Raw genomic sequence first — 22,190 nt, forward strand, 5'->3', positions numbered from 1 at the left:
AAATAAGTAAATGGAAGGAAGCAATAAAGAATATAAATAAGACAGAAAACAGACATATTACAGAGAAAAATCAATAAAGCCAAGAGCTTGTTAAAAAAAAAAAATCCATACAACCAATAAACAGCTGGATTGATGAAGAAAAGAGGAGGAGGAGGAAGGGGAGGAGAAAGGAGGAGGTGTGGAGGAAAGATGAGGAAGGAGGCAAGGAGAGAGAGGGAGAATGAGAAGACAAATTACCAATACAACATCAGGAATGAAAGAAAGGACATCACTATAGATACTACAGACTTGCAAGGAATAATTAAAGAATATTATAAATAATTTTGTATAAATAAACTTGATAATTTAGATGAAATAAACAAATTCACTGAAAGATACAAATTATAAAAACAGACTCGATAAGAAAAAGAAAATCATAATAGCCCTATAACTGTTAAGTAAATTTTATAAGTAAATCTTACCATGAAGAAAGCTCCAGGCCCAAAAGGCTTCACCGGTGTATGCCACCAAAACTTAAGGAAGAAACACCATTTCCACACAAACATTTTGAAAAACATAGGAGGAAGGAATACTTTCCAACTTATTTTCTGGGGTCAGCATTATCCTGATACCAAAACTAGATAAGGACATTATATGAAAACCAATCTCTCTTACGAATTCAAACGAAAAATCCTTAATAAAATGATAGCAAATTGAATCTAGTAAAATGTTTTTATAAAAGGTAACATATCACGACCAAGTGTGGTTTATTCCCGGAATGGAAGGCTGGTTTAACATTCAAGTTGCAATCAATGTAAATCACCATATTAACAAAATAAAGGAGAAAAAACACATAATTATCTTAATAGATGCAGGAAAAAAATATGGCCCAATTCAACACCTATTTGTGATAAAAATTCTCAGCAAAAAAGGAGCAGAAGGCAAGTCCCTCAACCTGATACAGGGTGGCTGTAAAAAATCTGGTTAACATCACACTTAATGGTGAGAGAGCTTTCCTCCTAATATGAACAAGGCTCTTCCCACATTTATTCAACATAGTATTGGGGGTACTGGTCAAGACACAAAAAGAAATAAAAGGTATACAGATTAGAAAATAAAAATTAAAGTTGTCTCTATGCACACATGGCACATTTATGTAGATGGAGATGCTCAAGGAAGCTACAAAAAGGTATGAGAACTAATAAATTAGTTAGGCAACATCACAGATTAAGGCCAATGCACAAAACTAAATTGTATTTCTACATACTGGCATCAGACAACTGGAAAGCGAAATAAAATTATGCAATATACAATTGCATCAAAACCTACAAAATACTTAGGGATAAACTTCATAAAATATGTACAAGACCTATACACTGAAAACTACAAAACACACTGCTTAAAGAAATTTGTAACAACCTAAATAGAGATTTATGCCGTAAGACTCAAAACTGTTAAGATGTCAAATCTTCCCAAATTGATCTATGAGTTCAACAGAATTCCAACAAAATTCCAAGTATTTTTGTAAAAACTGATAAACTGATTCTAAAGTTACATGGAAAAGTTAAGGATCTAGAATAGTCAAAAACAATTTTGAAAAAGAACAATAACAGAAAATTCACACCACTTGATTTCAAAAACTAGTTATCAACAGAGTCAGGTACTGGTGAAAGGATAGATACAGATATTAGGAAAAGAAGACAGTCCAGAAAAGGCCTTTACAGATATGTTCAATTGCTTTTCAACAAGCTACCAAGGCAACTCAATGGGAGAAAGGCCAGAGTGTTTTCAATAAATGGTGCTACCACAATTGGGTAACAGTATGGAAAAAATAAACCTCAACCACTACCTTGTACTATATACAAAAATCAATTTGAAATGGATCAGAGACCCAAACATATAAGATAAAACTATAAAACTTCTGGAAGAAAACATAAAATAAAATATTTGCATTCATGGGGTAGTCAAAGATTTCTTAGAACACAAAAAGTATGAACTAAAAGAAAAAAAACTGGTAAATTGAACTTTATCAAAACTTAAAACTTCTGCCCTTTAAAATACACCATTTCAGGCCGGGTGCAGTGGCTCACGCCTGTAATCCTAGCTCTCTGGGAGGCCGAGGTAGGCAGATTGTTTGAGCTCAGGAGTTCGAAACCAGCCTGAGCAAGAGCGAGACCCTGTCTCTACTAAAAATAGAAAGAAATTAATTGGACAACTAAAAATATATAGAAAAAATTAGCTGGGCATGGTGGCACATGCCTGTAGTCCCAGCTACTTGGGAGGCTGAGGCAGGAGGATCACTTGAGCCCAGGAGTTTGAGGTTGCTGTGAGCTAGGATGACGCCACGGCACTCTAGCCCGGGCAACAGAGTGAGACTCTGTCTCAAAAAAAAAAAAAAATACACCATTACAAAAATTAAAAGCAAACTGCAGATTGGGAGGAAACATTTGCAAAACATGTACCTGAAAGATGACTTGTTAATGGGAATATATAAAGAACTCTTCTAATTAAATATTAAGAAAAACTCAATAAAAAATGGGCAAAAAATTTGTTTGAACACTTCAACAAGACACACAAAAAAGGTACGTGCCAATAAACACATAAAATGATGCCCAACATAAAGCCTTAATGAAATATTGCCTTATACCCACCAGAAATGTCAAAAATAATGGTAAAACCAAGTGTTGATAAGGATGAGGAACAACCATATCACTCACAACTGCTGATCAGAACGTAAAATGGTACAAACCCTTTGGAAACAGTTTGGCAGTTTCTTACAGGGTTAAATATATACTTCTATGACATAGTAATTTCACTACTAAAAATTTACCCAAGAGAAATAACACATATTTTAATGCTCATTGCAGTTTTATTCATAAAAGTCCCAAACTGTAAAGAACTTGAATGTTAACAGGTGAATGAACGAATAAGGAAATACTAGTCAGTGACGAAAAGGAACTACTCATTCACTCAACAACATGGATAAATCTCAAAACATCACAAGGAGAAAAAGTAGTCTGATATAAAAGAGTCACAAATGATATAAAAGAGTAAAATATGATGACTGCAGATAATATTTACATAAATTTCATGCCCCTGTAGTTCAACACCTGATACCAAACCAGGTGATATTATAACAACTTTGAATAGGCAATAAATTGAAGGCAGAACTACTAATAGTACTCCACGGCATCTCTATTTTACATACATATCTCTCTCATACCCTCCTTAAAATACTTAATTGCACTTAATTATTGTAATTATCACAGTAAAACCAAAGTTCTGTTGGTGGACTACAGGTTCTGTGTGATTTGGCCCCCACCTAGTCTAATCACAGTGGTCCTCTTGCTGTAACTGGTATCCCAGAGACCTGCTGCGGCCTCAGGACTTCAGCACTGCTGGCTCCCTGCCTAGAGCTTGCTCTGCCCAGATATCTGCATGGCTTAGCCCCTCATCGATGTCAAATGTCACCCTCACGGAAAGGCCTGTCCTAACCACCTTTGTTAAAATCACAATCCTTCCTAGCCCCAGACTCTATATCCTCTTCCCTACTCACTCTCCATAGCACTTTTAATCTTCTAATAGAGTACAGACTTTAGTTAGTGCCTGTCCCTCCTGCCAACAGGGTAAGCTTCCCGAAGGCAGGGTTCTTGTCTCATTCACTGCCGTAGCCTCCGCGCCTGCAAGAGCGCCTGGCCGCAGCGTTGCTCAACAAACCTCTGCTGCGGTTATTTACTTGACAGCCTCCTTTTCAGGCAAGGACCCTTGTTTACTTCATCTTTGCTCCCCAATGCCTGGTACATGGTAGATGTTTAATATTTGCTGACTAAATAAATAAATGAAATGAATTCAAGAAAATGATGTAGGCCTAAAAGCTTCCGAGGGACATTATTTCCTCACCTGTAATTGTTGCTGTAGATGGGTGATTTCAGCAATTCTCAACTCTCTGGATTTGTTTGTACTCTCAATTTCCTGCCTTTGTGTGGTCAATCGACATCTGATATCTTGAAGTTTTCCTTCCAGTTGATGCTTTTTATCATTCTTTAACAAATGAAATAATAGCAATTATTACCACTTTTAATGGTTCCATGTTAGTATATTTCCAAGGCATAATAAAACTTCACTCACTAGAGCTTCTAATTCAAATTCCAAAGTCTTTTTCTTTGCTTTCAGTACAACTATGTCTTCTTGTTCTTTGTTTCTTTGATTTAGCAGTTCTTGCCTTCGATTCCGTTCCCACTCAAGTTGTCGTTGCCTTTCAAGTTCCCGTTTTGCAGCCTGTGACATTTACAGACAGTTTATTAATTTTTCAGTTCTTACACTATACAATATCTCTTCACAAAAGTGACATCTAGTAAGTCTTTCCTTTTAGGGATGAAATATTATTAAACATTACAAGAAATCACATTACAGAACAACAAAAAGAATTTTATAAAATACATTATTCCTTCTATGGAAAAGGGAATACAGAGAACTACTGTATTTACATCAGAAGAGAACTGACAGGATTATTTCACCCTTCGAATTCCATTTTATTACAAAACATTTTACTGACACAAATATCTGTACACATTTATAGGGTACATGTGGAATTTTGTTACATGCATACAGTGTGTAATGATTAAGTCAGGGTATTCAGGGTGTTCATTACCTCAAGTATTTATTATTTCTGTATGTTGGGAACATTTCTAGTCCTCTGGTCTAGGTATTTTGAAATACATAATACAGTGCTGTTAACTATAGTCACTCTACTCTGCTGGCAAATATTAGAACTTATGGAATTCCATTGTTTATGCCTTCAAAAGTGCATAATGTGCTAAATAAAAGTGCTCTTTCTTATTTACTGACTCGCAAAGAGGAGGGAAAATTTCTGTATCAAGTATACTAAAACTAATCCTCCCAGAATAAAAACAAAACTTGATTTTATTCCCTCAAAAGAGAAATTATTATGTATCCTTTAAAAAAAAAAAAGTCTCTTTTAAAAATCTGCGACTTCCACCTCCCTAATCATTCATTTCCTTTTTACCACTAAGCTTCAGTAATTTCTCTGGAACTGTCAGCTCTCCTCCCCACTGACTCTGGTGACTGCTTGGTAGAGTCCGTATCAGAGTACCTGGGACTATTTATTGGAATTTTCTCTCACTTACGGGTCTTCCAACTACACTATAAGGTCCTGGAGTAGTATCTAGTCACAACTGTATCTTCAGGGACAAATGACCCCTGGCACATGGTAAATGTCTGTTAAATAATTCTGAATAAATACTCTAAAATGTTATTTTTTTTTACACTGAAGAAGAGAAGGCTTTTATCTTTTGGTTGTCCACTCTGGAAATTAAAATCTTGTTAGTATTTGTGTGTATCTGCCTGACCAAAAAGCAGCTGATGGCTATAAGCTTTCTAAAGCAATCAGCAGGAGATGAAAGAGAACTATTATTTTCTTATAAAGAAAAATTCCTCATGTGTATACTTCATTCACATGAGAGAGTCATGCTTGCTTTGGTAGCAACATACTAAAACTGAAAAGGCAGACAAGAGATTAGCTTGGCCCCTATCCAGGTATGGTACCAAATTTATGAAGCCTTCCATAGAATACAGGAGGATTTCCCAGACATATTTTTAAGAGTGTACAAAAAAAAGTCACAGAACAATATAATTGGTTATAACCATTACAGTGGCTCAAAAAGTAGACAACCCCCCCATGCTCCCCACCATATAAACCTTTCTATTTTTATATAGGTATATAAATATAGAGACAATAGTCTGGAAAAACACTTAAGTGGTATCAGTGATTTGTAACAAGACTGTGACATAAAAAACTTGTACATGAATGTTCATAACAGCAGTATTTACAACAGCCAGAAAGCAGAAACAACCCAATGCCCATAAACTGATGAATGGGTAAATAAAATGTGGTATATCTATATGATGGAGTATTATTCAGCCATAAAGAGGAATAAAGTTCCGATTCACGATACAACGTGGATGAACCTTGAAAACATTATACTAAGTAAAAGTCAGAAACAAAAGACCACATACTGTCTGATTCCATTTGTGAGAAATGTCCAGAATAGGCAAATCTGTAGAGATAGAAAGTAAAGTAGCGGTTGCCGGGAGCTGGGGGAAGAGCGGGAAGGGAGTGACTACTTCATGGGTAAGGGGCTTCTTTTGGGGGTGATGAAAATATTCTGGAATTAGATAGTGGTGACGGTTGCACAACTTTGTGAATACACTAAAATTCCTTCATTGTAAAAAGGAAAAAAAAAACCACTATTATTTAATAATAGATCACTGGAGTGTGGGGAGTTCGAGCACTGACCACCGGGTGGCTGCTCACCTCTCGCCTCTCGATCTCCTTCCTCCTCTCCTCTTCTCTCTGCCGCTCCAGCTCCCGCTGCTTTTCCAGCTGCTTCTCCAGCTCCAGCTGCCTCTTGCGCTCCTGCTCCTGCCGCTCACGCTCTTTCCTCTCCTGCTCCGCCCGCTCCAGCTGCGCCAAGCGCTCTTGCTCTTTGCGCTGCTGCTCCAAGAGAGCTTGTCTTCGTTTCTCCAGTTCCAGATTGCCACGTTCAAAGTTCTCCCGCTTCTTATCTTCAAACGTTACTTTAAAACAGGAACAGATCAATTATGAAAGTCATGATTTTCAACATACTATTTCCAAAGGAGAAATTTCTTGGTCCGTATAAAACCTGTACAAAAGCCAAACCTGGAACTCCCTAAGCTTCCTGACTGTTCCCCTTGTTAGTAGGCACTACGAAAATGTCCTCACCTAACCTTTCGGCTTACATACTCTCCCCTCCACGCCAAACGCTGTTTCTAGAAAAATCTTTCGCTAACAGTTCCAACTCATCACTCAATCTCCTTTCCTTCCCCGTTCCTCTGTCCCTTTCCCTTCTCCATGACCTTGCTTCACCAACTGACCCCCTTTCTCTGCAGGACCATGAATCTCTCCCTCTCCTTCTCCTTAGCTTCTAACTGTGCTGACGTGTCTTCTATTCTAACAAGAGGATGTCTCAAAGCAGAGGTAGAAGGTGAGCATTCCATGTTTCCCACTGAAGAACAAGACATGCCCTAATCATTACGTAGATCAAAATCAGTAAATAATTTTTTCTATTTGATAATTCAGTTTCTTTCTTTGATAACATTAATTATGAATTTTAGACCAATTACCCAGTTTTATAACTTTTTTCTGTAATCCTTGCGAATTAGATAGTGGTGACGGTCCTTGTTTATATTCATTTTACTATTAGTATATTCCTTTTCTAAAATCCCATCTTCCATGTCCCTTACTATCTTTGGCAGTGTCTATTCGATTTTGTGTTTGCCTCACATGCTTCTCCTTGGTACCAACTAATACCAGCCAAGGGAGGCTCCCACTGCCAGCCTGGGTAGCATCCCTTCCCATTGATCTAAATCTGTTCAAGAACTGTCATTTCTCGCTTTGCCTCGAGATCTGTGCTGTGAGCATCCTTCCTTGGCCTCTTTCCACAGTCCTGTTTCGCTTCGCTGCTTTAGACAGACTTCCCTCATATGCTGTAGTCGAGGATTAGAGATCAAAGATGGCAAGTATGTTTTAGTTTTCTTGTTCTTCTTGTACCTTTGTTGATTTCAGAGGAGGCAGCATCCTCTTTATTCTGATACTTTAAAACTGCAAGTCCCTCCCTCACGGAAAGAAATCAAGTAATGATCCATGCTACAAGATGAATAATATCAAAAATATTGTGCCAAGTGAAAAAAGCCAGATGTAAAGGGTCCCATATTGTATGATTCCATTTATATGAAATACCCACAATAGGTAAATCCAAAGGGACAGAAAGCAGATTGGTGGTTGCCAGGGACTGAGGGGAAGGGAGAGTGGGGAATGACTGGGTAGGGAGCTTTCTTCTGGGGTGACGAAAATGTTTCAGAACAAGATAGAGGTGGCAGCTACACAACATTGTCAGTATACTAAATGCCACAGTTACGGACTCAATGTTTGCATTCTCCCACAAATTCATACGTTGGAGCCCTAATTACCCCAATGTGATAGCATCTGGAGATAGGTCCTTTGAGAGGTAATTAGGGTTATATGAGATCATGAGGCTGGGGCCTTTGTGATGAGATTAGTGTCCTTATAAAAAGAGTGTCCTATAGTCACACACCAAGGAAATGCCATGTAAGGACATGTGAGAGAAGCCATATAAGAGATAGCTGCTGTCTGAAAGCCAGGAAGAGAGCTCTCACCAGGAACCAAACTGCCTAGCAACATCTTGATCTTGGACTTCCAACCTCCAGAACTGAGAAATAAAGTTCCACCATTTAAGCCATCCAATCTACGATATTTTGTTATGGTAGCCCAAGCCCCTGAAGTGTACACTTTATATTATGTGAATGTCATCTCAAGTTAAAAACTCTGAAAGTCTTTATATATTTTTTCCAGTATCTGGCACTATTCCTAGTATGTAGGAGGCGCACAATAAATGGCTGTTGAAAGAATGAATGTACAAATGAAATACTCTGATAATGCTGCTTCCTGTTCAAAATTTTAATGAATGTCTACTACCAACAGAATAAGAAAATTCCAAATTCTAAGAATTCCTGTCCTTATCTGCCACTGAGACTTCATTCCGATTCTTATCAAAACCTGAAATGTTCCGCACTTCCAGCTGTGGTGATCCTATTCATCTTCAAGTCTCAACTCAACTGTGACCTCTTCCAAAGAGATTTAATTCCTCTTGTCCCTCCCAGTCTACACCAACCAACCATAAGTAAGGTCTGTTGTACATCTATAATACTCTCTAGTCATTTATCCTATTTATGTACTCTGCTTAAATGATTATTTATATGGGTGTCTTACATACTCTATTAGAAGTTTCTAGAGGGAACAGACCATGTGTTATTAACATTTAGGTTCTTTCTTGTACTCAACACAGAGCCTTGCACACAGAACATCTGCAGTAAGTATTTGATCAGTGACGAAAAAGTAATTTAGTTTAGAGAATAAACTGGGAGAGCTAGTGTCCAGAGCAGACCAAGTTAACTGCCGAGCACTTTACATGCAACAAAATGACAAAGTAATTAACATAAAAAGAATCCATAATAAATTTCACTTGCTTCTTAGTATCATTATCATCTCATCATTAAGAATTCATAGCCACCTTAGAATATTTTAATAGTATGATGGGTTTATCATTATAAATGTAAAATAGGTTCACATCAAATTCAAAGGAGTTTCCTGCTAATAAGAAGTTGCCAATTCTCCTACAAGAGGAGAAAATAACAATTAGGTGATTTCACTTTCTGTTTCTGCACAGGTGGCATTAAGCAATCACCTTAAAACTTACTAATTTTTAGTGTTCTATATTCTATAGATAACACATACAATTTTGGTTTAGCAGTATGTAATTAGATTTTGAGTTAAAAGTTAGAACACAGGTACATTAACAGAGTATATAATGTTTTTATTTCTCCACACAGATATAAATCTAAAAGTATATTAAAAGTGTCTCTTTCTAAGGTCCTTTAAAGCAACATAGCAAAAATGTCAAAAGCTAATTTATTTTTACCTCCATCTTTGCCTTAGAGATAGAAAATCTCTAATTTAGTTGAATCAAAATGATTTAACTCAAATATGAAGATTGCCTTACCAGGTAATTTCTTTTCTAATTGTTGCTGTTCATCTTCCAAAACTGGTTCCTCTGGTAACCTCTGATCTACAGATGTTGAGCTTATGACAGATATACCACTGCCAGATCGAACTCTTCTGCAGTTGTGGGGGGAAAAAAAGAAAAGGAGATTCACACAGAGCTGTCTCGTTAAAACTGGACAAGTTATGAAAAAGAATTTTAAAAGATCTTATCATGTCATGGAGCAAATTTCATTTATAGTGAAGAAAAATTAAAGATTTGATCTTCTTTATTTACAAAGAGTTTTTTGAAAATGAATATTTGAACATCATCAGACTTTGAGTGCCTTGTTCAAAATGTTTAGTAGTGCCACCAAAATTAGGACAATTCCAAAGGACCGAATTAGTTAATCATAAAGTGGTTAGACCAATACCTGGGACAAAATGATCACTCAATAAGCATTAGCTGCTATTTCCACTGCCCTTTCAAGTAATTTTAAATTCCTCCAAGGGAAGATCAGCATCTCAGCTAATTGGGAGCATCTCTTTTCCAATGACAAAGTCTCTGCATTTCATCCCTTAATAAACACATGAAATGTCTATACTTTATAGTTCTTAAAACAAATCACTTAGTTTACTACTTTGTTTCACTGTAAACTTTTAACTTTGCTCTGTTACAACAATTCTCCATATCCTTCTTTTTATGCTTTTATTATCTGCTTCAGGTGCTAAATGTCTTTCCTACTGATTGTTGCAGCTATGGGATTTTATAGGCAAACTGCTTCAGCATTTGTTGCTTTCTACACAGTTTCCTCAACTTGCTCCTGTGCCATGTATGTGCTGACAGTGATAGCTCTTTATCTCTCCATTTTAGGGGCATTTGCCCCAGTCTTCCCTGAAGTTTAAGAAATTGGGACAGAAATTCTTATCTTTGTTTCTTTCGTTTTTCTTTGCCCTTGTAAGACCTCATATTCATTGTTTATGTTTAAAGCCAGGAGATGGTGCTGTCCAGGACAGGGTGTGCACACATGCACATGTGCGGGTGTCTGTCACGGCAGATTTCTCCCGACTGGACCTTGGGGACTCTCTTGACATCTCTACTGAGACTGTGTTTCAGACCAAGACAATTGTCTCTATTTTCCTGATTATAATTAAAGGTGGGAGACAGAAGTGGCTTGCAGCTGTTATCCCAGCTACTGGTGAGCTGAGGCAGGAGGATGGCTCGAGGCCAGGAGTTCAAGACTAGCCTGGGCAATATAGCGAGACTCTGTCTCAAAAACAAAACAAAAACAAACAGAAATTTCTACATTGCCAGCATTTCTGTTACTCCTGAATGTGCAGAATTCACAGGCATGATTTCCTTGTTTTCTTTTCTTTTCTTTTCCCCAGGAACAGGGTCTCACTTTGTTGCCCAGGCATGAGGGCAGTGGCATGATGTAGCACACTGCAACCTCAAACTCCTGGGCTCAAGCAATCTTCCTGCCTCAGCCTCCCAAAGTGCTACGATTACAGGCATGAGTCACTGCACCCAGCCTCCTTGTTTTATTTTCATAGAAAAATAAAGCTCATACTGTTTGTTTTTCACTGCTGACACCTGCTGCTAAAATTTCTGGTGAGCTTTGATTACATAGGTTGGTACAAAAATCAACAATCTTTTGATATTTTATTTCATTATTTCACTAATATACTACAGGTGTTCTGAAGAACAGAATGGGCTCAGGATTAACCCAGAACCTAAATAAGATTCTCTTTAATTCATGGATATTTCACTTACTTGCCAGGAATGAAAATCACTATAAGATACATAGTCATCAAAGCCAAGTTGGGAATTCACATACTCTGAACACAATTTCTTACAAGAGCCAAATGTTCTTTACCTAAAGGAAGGTGGAATGTATTCTGGAGGCAGGACAGGTGGCAGTGGTTGGCCAGACATAGCTACATCAATTAGGTGCATAGCCAGGATAAATTCTTCTGCTGTGAGTTTTCCATCTTGATCAATATCAGAAAGATTCCTATTCAACAAAAAGTTCACTGTAATCCAGTTTTATGAAAATGCATGCTTTTTACCATTCATGAGTGATTTCTGTTTCATGAGTGATTTCAGTAAGTTCTGTTTTCTTATTCTGACCTTAGGCCAATTGAATCTTTCTGTGCTTCAGTTTGTAGAAACAATACCTATTTCAAACTTTTGCAAAGATAGAATTCCATATAGTTGGGATAGTGTTCGGTATCCAGCAAATGCCACGATTATAATGATATTCTTCTCGATCCCTGTAAGTCTATTTAAAATATAACATATTCATATTCTGTGTATCTTTAAATGCTATGCCTTGGACCAGGGACTGACAAACTATCAGTAAAGGGTCAAGTAGTAATAAGTATTTTACGGTTTGTCGGACATAGAAACTTTATCATACTGAGTTCTGTCCTTTCGGCAGGAAAGCAGCTATATAGGCAACATACAAATGAATGGGTGTGGCTGTTTTTACAATAAAGCTTCATTTACAACAACAGGTGCAGGCCAGATTTGCCCCACTGGGCATAGCTGGCCACCCCCTAATCCAGGCCTACAGGGTGGCATCTTTATGGCCTACAGCCGTAGCCAAAGTGTTTCCTCCTCCTCAATCTCCAAATTCAATCTCAATCATTCATTCTTCACAAAGAACTTGCCCAAGTAGCTAATTACAGTAAACAGATTTTCCTAGCAAGTCCAAGAATGTGATTTTACTTAACAACTTCTGGACACTGAAAGAAGAAATGACACATCTGTTCACTAGAATGTCAACTGGACAAATGCCACATTAAGAAACTGGCTTTGCCAATGCCGAAAGTTAAGAAACTTTCTACTTAATTCTGAAATTTCTTTAGGTGCCACAAACATTTTTTTATTAAGGTATAATTTCCATGTAGTAACATTCACCCTTCCTAGAGTACAATTCTGCAAGTTTTGACAAACATATTCAACTGTGTAACTATCACCACGATATACAGAACAGTGTCAGGACCACCAAAAATTCCTACATGTTACAGTCAACTCCTTCCTTTCCCCTTTGTCCCTGGCAGCCGCTGATCTCTTTTCTGTCCCTCTAGTTTTGCCTTTCCCAAATGCTAGACACCCATTTTTATACAGAACAGAAATGCAAATGAAATGAAAACCCCCTCCTGCTCTTCCTTACTCTCTTTTCCTTTTCATGGCTCATCACTAGTGACTCCTAAGTAAATTAGATTAGAAGGCAGTCAGAATTTGTATTAATATTTGTTTGTTCCCCTTGTCTAAATTATTTAATTAAATTTTTTTTTAGTGTGTAGGAGAATAATAACATTCTAATAGGAGAAGCCTCAAGTGTTTTTTCCAAAGAAGGTAAGTTATAAATGAGAAATCTAAAATAAACATTTTAATACAATCTGGTACCATGAGAACAACCTAATAAACTGTCACTTGACCTCCACGAATGTTAGATCTTAAGTTTACAGTTCAGAGGGCCCTAGGATACGCGTACATACCCAGACTTAAAGAAGTCTGCATATGTCAGAGATACAAGATGCTTATTAACTGGTCTATTCTAGCGCCAAAGCAGAATGGAAGAGTAAGGGCATAGGGAGCTGGACTAGACCTTGATCTCTTGTAAAGCAACTATACCAATGTGCAGGAAAATCATGAACTTGGCATGTGAGCAATATAGACCAGGTTTATTTTCTAGGCATAATCATTAACACATAATTTAAAAATGTACACTTCTTAAGAACCCATTTTGGTTAACATTTAAATGTAAGGAAATCTATAGGATCTAGGCAATGCTCATCAATAGCTATTCAAAAGTATTACAAAATAAAGAAATTATGTGTCTCCCGATGAAAGTACACAGTAACATCTCTGGCAAAACAAACAAGCAAAAAAAATCAAACTTGAATCTGATTCATGTTTCTTAGCCAGGAATGATTTTGTACCCTAAGAGATATTTGTCAGTGTCTGGGGACATTTTTGATAGTCACAGCTGGGGGTGGGGTCATGCTGCTGGCATTTAGCATCTAGTGAGTAGGGGCCAGAGATGCTACTAAACATCCTACACTGCACAGGACAGTCCCCCACAACACAGATTTACTGGGCCCAAAATGCCAATAGTGCCAAGGTTGAGAAGCCTTTCCTAGATCTAATTACCAATATGCAGGAAATACAGGAACAAATTAAACAACACCGTAGGGAAGCAATCACCAAAAGTTAGGCCAATAAGAAAATATAGGACAAATGATCTGGTTTGTTTTTATGGGTTTTTTTGTGGGGTGGGGAGAGAATTAAGTAAAGAACAAGATAAAGGGGGCTTTATTGATTAAAGGAGACTTGAAAGATGTATCAATAAAATATTACAAAGTAGAGATTTATTTCAGTCCTGATTTGAACAAACTATGAAAAATTTTGAGGCAATCTAAGAAATTTGAACACTACTTGATTAATTTAATGATAAGGATGGCTACTGAAGATTTTAGGTAGACTGTTGGCATTATGGTTATGTTAAAAAATATCCCTATCTCTTTTGAAGACACATGCTGAAATATTTGCTAAGAAATAATATAACAACTGAGACTTGGCTTAAAATAATTGGACAAAAGGAAGAGAGAACCGAGACTGGTCATTAGTTGAGAATTGTTGTGTTATGAGTTCTTGAGAATTCACTGTATTCATCTCTCTGCTTTTGTATTTTTCAAAATCAACAGGGGAAAAAAGAAAGAGGCAATCACTACAACTCATTGAAAATTAAGCATATTCTAAATATAACCCTATAAAAATTAATCTAAAAACCCATGAGGCCATACCAATCTAAGAAATAGAGTTTCCACTTTATCCAAACCAAGGAATTTTTCATTCCTTACCATATTGAAGCCAACTGAGCCTGTGGTAAACTTGATTGCATAAGAATAGTTCTTGCTTGGGGACCTAAACAGAAACCAGGGAAAAGATATACAGATGAGTCAGCAAACACTCACCGTACAGGAAGACCAGGGTTCTGTGCACCTGCACTATGCAACCTCATGCAATCACAGTGCTTTAAACATTTGCTATTACCCTAGGTGCTTTGTAAAAAGGAAATTAACCTCCAATGAAAAGGGGAAGAAACAAAAAGCATAGCAAAGTATCTGACACATACTTTGTTAAACATTTGAAAGAACAGAGTTTCAAAATATAACCTGGCATTTTGTCCAGATCACCATCTCTATTTGTATTGGGCTTTATTTACAAAGCTCAAACTTATTCTGTCTAAATTTAACATCTTCTGCCACTGCCCCCACCTGCTGCCGCCACCATGACCATCATCAGACAAATTTGAGGAAGATTCAGAGAATCTTAGAGGAGGAACGGACCTCAGAGGGATTTCTTCTGTTTCATTGTACAGATTTTAAAAAGAAAAAAAAAGGGTTGATTACTCAAGGCTGCACAAATGGCTAACATCACAGCCAGGATTAGAACATGTTTCCCAAAAAAGACACCTGCACCCGAATGTTTATAGCAGTACAATTCACAACTGCAAAGATGTGGAAACAACCCAAGTGTCCATCAACACGAGTGGATTAATGAAACGTGGTATATGTATACCATGGAGTACTATTCAGCTTTAAGAAACGATGGTGATATAGCACCTCTTGTATAATCCTAGATAGAGCTGGAACCCATTCTACTAAGTGAAGTATCCCAAGAATGGAAAAACAAGCACCACATGTACTCACCATCAAATTGGTATTAACTGATCAACACATAAGTGCACATATAAGAATAACATCTATTAGATGTCGGGCAGGGGGGAGGGGGGAGGAGGGGACAGGTATATGCATACACAAAGAGTGTGATGTGCACCATCCGAGGGATGGACACACTTGAAACTCGGACTTGGCGGTGGGGAGGGGGGGCAAGGGCAACATTTGTAACCTAAACATTTGTACCCCCATAATATCCTGAAATAAAAAAAAAAAACACGTTTCCTATGTTAGTAAAAAACAAAAACAAAACTTTAGCGAAAGATTTAATTTACACTTGTAACAATTCTCCCCACTTCAGAACTACATAAAAGAACGTTAATGTTTTATCTACTCCAGATCAAAAGGATAACAATAAATGTGAAGAACTAGCTGTGCAGACCTGCATATTAGGAGACTTGGATTCCAGTCCTGATTCCGTAATGCTATGTGACATTAATAAAATTAGTTGGCTCTCTAAAATGAAGTTTGGCTAGGCTGGTAGCTCATGCCTGTGATCCTAGCACTTTGGGAGGCCAAGGCAGGAGGCTCACTTGAGGCCAGGAGTTCGAGATCAGCCTGAGCAACATAGTGAGATCCTGTCTCCACAAAAAATAGAAAAATTAGCTGAGCATGGTGGCATATGCCTGTAGTCCCCAGCTACTTGGGAGGCCAAGACAGGAGGATCACTTTAGCCCAGGTGCTTGAGGTTGCAATGAACTATTAATATGATGATGTCACTGCACTCTACCCCTGGGAGTATAGTGAGACACTATCTCGATCAATCAATTAATAAAGTTCCTTCATCTGTGAAATGAGAAAAATAATCTAGAACACAAACTGGCAGACTACAGCCAACAGACCATATCTGGCCCACTGCTGGTTTTCGTAAATAAAGTTCTATTAAAATAGCCATGCTCATTCATTTAAGTATGAATATGGCTGCCTTCGCCCTACTATGGCAAAGTTGAGTAGCTGCAACACAGAACATATGCCTTGCAAACCTAAAATATTTACTATTTTGTTCTTTACAGGAAAAGTTTGCTGATCCCTGCACGGAAGATCACAACAGTCTCCCGCAATTCTACTATTTGACTCTGTGCTAAAGCGATGTTGTGAAACGTTAAAAATAGATCAGGAACAGCTAAGATAGCATCCTAGCATAACAGGACAGCATAGAATTGAGCTTTAAGTGCTCAGAATTCTCCTATGGAAACCTATGTATATAAAGGGATATTGGTTTTGGAGTACTGGCTTATAAGGAAATATTAGGAATAAAAAGAAATCTTAAGTTCACAAACTCCACTATAGCCACCTATGTTTGGGTAGGGAAGTATGACTGGAAAGGAGATAAGAATATGGAATTAATGCTTTAGTTCAGACAATGACTAATTTAGCTTTTCTGATTAATAGATGAGTAACCAATAGCATACTCATTGTTTAGGAATGTAACAAGATAATAAAATACCTTGTGACAAGAGCAGCTAGCATTAACAGGATTACCAGAATTCTAGAGCTTCTTACATTATCTTAATTAAAGAATGGGCCCTATTTTATAAGGCTGCCTCTTTTAAGAGCATGCAACAGCATACAGATCGAGTTGTAAAGGAAAATGGTAGTGTCCACCTAATCAGATGTGCCAGCTAAATCGACCCAGATTATGAATGGGCTGAATAGTGCCACTGTTGGGTTAGCTTCACTTCCTAAGGTGGACTAGCTCATATCACAAGATCAGAGGTTCTCGCCTTCTTCTGGTGGGACCAATCGATGGCATTCTTATGCCCACAACACACACTTACAGATGTAGCCAGAAGTGATAGCATCCAAAAGAAGTATGTGAAAACAAATCACAATGGTAATCGGGAATCCCTCTAAGTACCAACAGTACATTAACAATGGGTGTGTGTTAGAAGACTACATGCAGTTTATGTACAATTCTTGGAGAGCCAATGATAATTACACCTCACTCCAAAAACATATGTGAATGCCAGTAATGATACCCAAGATTCTCCTCTAATTTATATCAAAACAAATTATCTACAACTCCTATACTTTAACTGGTATTCATAACACCAGGATGTTCCAACTCCAAGGTTAAGAACTACTGCACTAGATGAAGAAATTATAATTACATGCATGTTGTAAAAATGCTTTTTAGGTCCTTTAAAACAAGAACCCACAAAAAATAAAATCAAGAATGAAGAAAAACAATAGATTAAGAATATTAAATTATGTATTTCACTTGGGCTTCTTTATATACTTGGACTTTTTTTTAGCTTTCTTGATATTCCTCTTATCCATTCTGAGTTCACTGAATTATTTCTATAGTTGTGATCAAGACAATGACCTTTATATTTCATCCATCTCAACAAATCAGCTCTGCTTCCATCAACAGTCTAGGTTAGCCTAGAAAACACTGTATATTTACTCCTAAGTACCTAAAAGGAAAACAAATTAAAGTTCTTTTATTTATTCCCATCATCATGACTACACAAAGGTTTGGTTCAAAAGTAAAACTCCCACCTTAAATTCTTGCTGGATCAAGCAGATAAAGAATAGCAAAATCTGCTTTCTTTCCAGTATATTTCAAATTTTACTTTCTGCCTCAGATATTTAAAAGTTGCAAAATGTTCAAGTGCCTGTGTCATTCATTGTATCTGGGATATAGATAATGCATTTCATTCATAAAACACACACCTGACCAAGAAAGAATTTCTCAATCAATGTTGCATTTGAATACCATTTTATTTTTATTTATTTTTTTAAAGGCAAGCATGAGGTGAAATTTATTGAGGGGGAGCAAGATAGGATTATAAAGCAAGAGTATGATACAGGTTTACAACGCAAGATACATACACCACAGATGGTGACTGGACCCCCTGTCGTAGCAAAAAAGTGAATACTATTTTAATTAACTCACAGCAAACACTGTCAATGTTTTGAAGAAATATGTTCAGATTTGTTGGCAATGTAGTTCTGGGTTTGCATGGAGCACTGGTATCGCATAGACCGTGCAAAACAGTACTTCAAACTATACTATCAAATATTCCTTCAGTGCCTGGATAAGCTAGATTGGTTTTACACACTATGTATAAAAATGACAGCTACTATTTAGCAGGGAGTGAGTGTGATGTACAAAGAATTTGTCTATATTTACTATTCACCCCTTCAGATACAAATATGAGCTGATTTGAGGTCACTGCTGAGATCCTTTATGGAGACAGGGTTCAAGATTAGATCAGAATCCTTCAAAGTCTCATCCAACTACAACATTTTTAAACATAAAAACATTTTTTTTAATTAAAAACTGCAATCATAATAGCAGGAAAAAAACAAGATAGTAAGAATCAGAATTTAAAAGTGTTTTCTGTTATATATCATTGCTTCCCCACTTCAGGAAAATTAACCCTTTTTTCCCTTCCTTTCATATTTGTTAAGACACAGTTACAGGGGCTGGGCGCGGTGGCTCATGCCTGTAATCCTAGCACTCTGGGAGGCCGAGGCGGGCGGATTGTTTGAGCTCAGGAGTTCGAGACCAGCCTGAGCAAGAGCGAGACCCCGTCTCTACTAAAAATAGAAAGAAATTAATCGGACAACTAAAAATATATAGAAAAAATTAGCCAGGCGTGGTGGCACATGCCTGTAGTCCCAGCTACTTGGGAAGCTGAGGCAGAAGGATCGCTTGAGCCCAGGAGTTTGAGGTTGCTGTGAGCTAGGCTGATGCCACAGCACTCTAGCCCGGGAAAAAAAAAGAACCCTTTCCCAAAAAAAAAAAAAAAAAAAAGACACAGTTACAGTTTTTCCTTTAGCATTTAATGTTCGCAGCAGAGGTGTCTATTTCCCTTTATTAAAACTTTCTAATCAGTTTTAACTGTTTAACCTTTCATGGAAAAGATTTCAAATAGTATCCCAAAATTCTTCTCTACCCTTCTAACATAGATAAAAGAATCACTATTTAAAAAAAAATCCATTGAAATAATGCTGGCCTTTTATAGATAAATAAGATCCAAAGTGGTGAGCTCCGGCTAGTCAGCGAGTGAACTATGTTCCAAACTCCCCAGCTGGTTACCTCTTACCCTGCATATTGCCTCAAACCCTGACCTGATGCATAGGCAGCTTCAAGTTCATCTACAAAGCTGGGCTTGAGAACTTGAAGCCAGTTTTTATTCACAGAAGTGTTATTTTGCTAGTGCCTTGGTCTGCATATCAGTGGCTTTCAGCGTACAGGAGGATACCTACTCTATGTTCCATTTTGCCGAGAGAGGCAATGGGGCAAAGGCATGAGGCATGGGAAAATAAAGTAACTATTGAAGGAACTGCCAGTAGATGAGAACACAAATTAACAGAGACGATGAAAACACTACTGAAAAATAAGGAAATAGAGAAAGATATTTGGAAAATATCTTTGACCCAGTATCTAGAAACAAGTTGGATTTGGAACAAAGATCATATTTCACTAAATTAATTTTTATTTGTAAATACCTGTTAAGTGTCCACTCATAGTTTTGTCATGACTATTGAATAATTGCCTGTATTTCAGTCTTGATGACTGAGGAACAGCCCATTCTGCCACTGGAGGAGCACTGTGAGGAAAAAAAAAAAAGGAGAGAAAGTGGATTATCCATAGGAACAGCCTACTGAAGGTCTTTAAAATCAGTAAACTAAGAACTTCTCTAGATAACCAAATATAACTTTAACATTTCATTCATTTTCTAATCACTATTTCTGAACTTGCTGCCATGAATATTTCCCATTTTTAAGGTTATAAACATTTCTCTCAAAATAGATAAGCTCATTATTTTTCTAGAATCAAGGGTACACACAACAGACCAAGTAGCTGCTTCAAATTAGTATATACAGTTTAATAATTTAAAGGTTCTATAAAAGTATGAAAAAAATCTCCTTAAAACTGAGGTGATCTAGTAGTGTTCACGCATTTCTAATTTCTAGAACATTTCTCTTTTGGTTAAAAAGCAACGCTGACAGCAAACAAAAAACTACCTAATTCTCCAAAATTGTGTAACTTTCTATACATCAAAATACAGGATCCATTTTTTAATGCAGATTATTTCATTCTGGGAAGTTTAAATTCCTTCCAAATAAAGAGTTTCCCAAAGAGCAAACAGAACATTTCCAGGGTCACGGCAGATCAGTGGAGCAATAACCAACAGAGCTCCGCTTTCCTGACTATACTGCAGTGACAGCCTCTCCTTGCCAACGTGCCACGACCCCGACCTGAGGAAACACCTGCCGGCAGTCAGTCTGGGTCTGGACATTCTTAGTGATTAGCTCCTCAGATGCCACTGCCCACACAAGTATCACATTGGCACCGATGGCTTGTGAAGGGTCTGATGTATAAATCGAGTAATTTAAACACAATGGCTGAGCTGACAGTAAAAATGGCATTCCCCTTTCAGGACAGATTACAAGTAACACCCTTTCATTTCACCAAAAATATCTATTTCACACAGTATTAATAAAAGCAAAATTTTAATCACACATTGAACCTTGTAATCATCATTTGTATGTGTTATCTATGCTCTTATTATTAATATATACAGTTCATTGAATATAGGAAACAGCTCCCAAACACTTGAAAAGTACCTATATGAATTCACCTTTTTCAATTTTTATGCATTTCTTAATAAAAACCACTTACCATGATCTGTTCTGTTGTGTGTACTTCTGTGACAACTCTCTCATTTTCAGCTAGCATTTTGCTGATTCCAACTCCTGACTATTCATCAAGAAGCTAACTATCTTGCTCCTGCATGCCAGGATGTTGGGTGTTACACACAGAAGTTGTCCCAGATTACACTTATCAACTCATAGTTTTCTGCCAAATTTCTGAGAATTTAAATAGACTAAACACTCATTAATATGTTACCCAAAAGTTAGATTGGGTAGACTGCATTGCCAAAACTGGCTACAAATTTAAATTATTGAAAAGGCAAATATTAACATAAAAAACCCAGTTGTTATAATAGCATGAATGTTTGCTAAAACTGATTATTTATTCATTCTAATGTCACAAATCAATTTTAAGGCAGATTTCAAAATCCCTTCTGCAAAGTCAGAGTAAACTCAAAGCTTCAGCATGGTATAGGAAAAAGAAAAAAAAGGAACTTAGTGTGGGATGATATAAGTTTAAATCTCAGCTCTACCATGTAACTAAGCTGTAAACTATGGGTGAGGAATATAACTTCTCTGGGCTTGCTTCTTCATTCATAATCTTGGATAATATCCATTGCACAGGTGGTCATGGGTCAAATGGGATTAATGAAATGCTGGCAAAGTAAATAATAAATGTTCAAGCGTCTTAAGAGTAACACCTTGGCAGGGTGTGGTGGCTCGTGCCTGTAATCCTAGCACTTTGGGGGGCCAGAGGTGGGAGGACTGCTTGAGGCCAGGAGTTTGAGACTAGCCTGAGCAAGAGTAAAACCCTGTCTCTACTAAAAATAGAAAAAATTAGCCAGGCTTGGTGGTGCACACCTGTAATCCCAGTTACTCGGGAGGATAAGGCAGGAGAATCCCTTGAGCCTAGAAGTTTGAGGCTGCTGTGAGTTATGATGACACCACTGTGCCCTAGCCCAGGTGACAGAGCAAGACCCTGTCTCAAAAAAAAAAAAAAAAGAGTATAACCTTAAGTAAATGGAACACAAATACCTGTATACCACAATTAAATAAAGTTTTTTAGAGAAAACAAAATCAGGAAGAACTCAGTTCAACTCTTAGCTCTGTCACTTACGAGTTATGTTCTCTTGGGCAAGTTACATGTCTCTGAGCTTGTCCCTAATCTATAACAGAAAATAATAGAGTCATCTTATAGGGAAGAACGAGTTAATGTGCATAAAGCTTTTGGCACTGTGCTTTTCAGGTTACT

General features: G+C 37.3%; 1 protein-coding gene across 1 annotated transcript in view; it reads right to left on the reverse strand.

Annotated features, from left to right (window-relative positions):
* ITSN1 (intersectin 1 (SH3 domain protein)) overlaps nucleotides 1-22,190 on the reverse strand; it is a 222,442-nt gene that overhangs the window by 111,496 nt on the left and 88,756 nt on the right. The window contains exons 8-14 of the mRNA XM_012657331.1: nucleotides 19,790-19,890; nucleotides 14,450-14,513; nucleotides 11,455-11,592; nucleotides 9,600-9,715; nucleotides 6,314-6,576; nucleotides 4,108-4,257; nucleotides 3,880-4,020 (exon numbers count right to left, since the gene is read on the reverse strand). Coding sequence (XP_012512785.1) covers nucleotides 3,880-4,020; nucleotides 4,108-4,257; nucleotides 6,314-6,576; nucleotides 9,600-9,715; nucleotides 11,455-11,592; nucleotides 14,450-14,513; nucleotides 19,790-19,890 — 973 coding nt within the window. The remainder of the gene's footprint in view (nucleotides 1-3,879; nucleotides 4,021-4,107; nucleotides 4,258-6,313; nucleotides 6,577-9,599; nucleotides 9,716-11,454; nucleotides 11,593-14,449; nucleotides 14,514-19,789; nucleotides 19,891-22,190) is intronic.

Source organism: Propithecus coquereli, unplaced genomic scaffold (genome assembly GCF_000956105.1).
Source record: "Propithecus coquereli isolate 6110/MARCELLA unplaced genomic scaffold, Pcoq_1.0 Scaffold54, whole genome shotgun sequence".
Taxonomy (NCBI): Eukaryota; Metazoa; Chordata; class Mammalia; order Primates; family Indriidae; genus Propithecus; species Propithecus coquereli.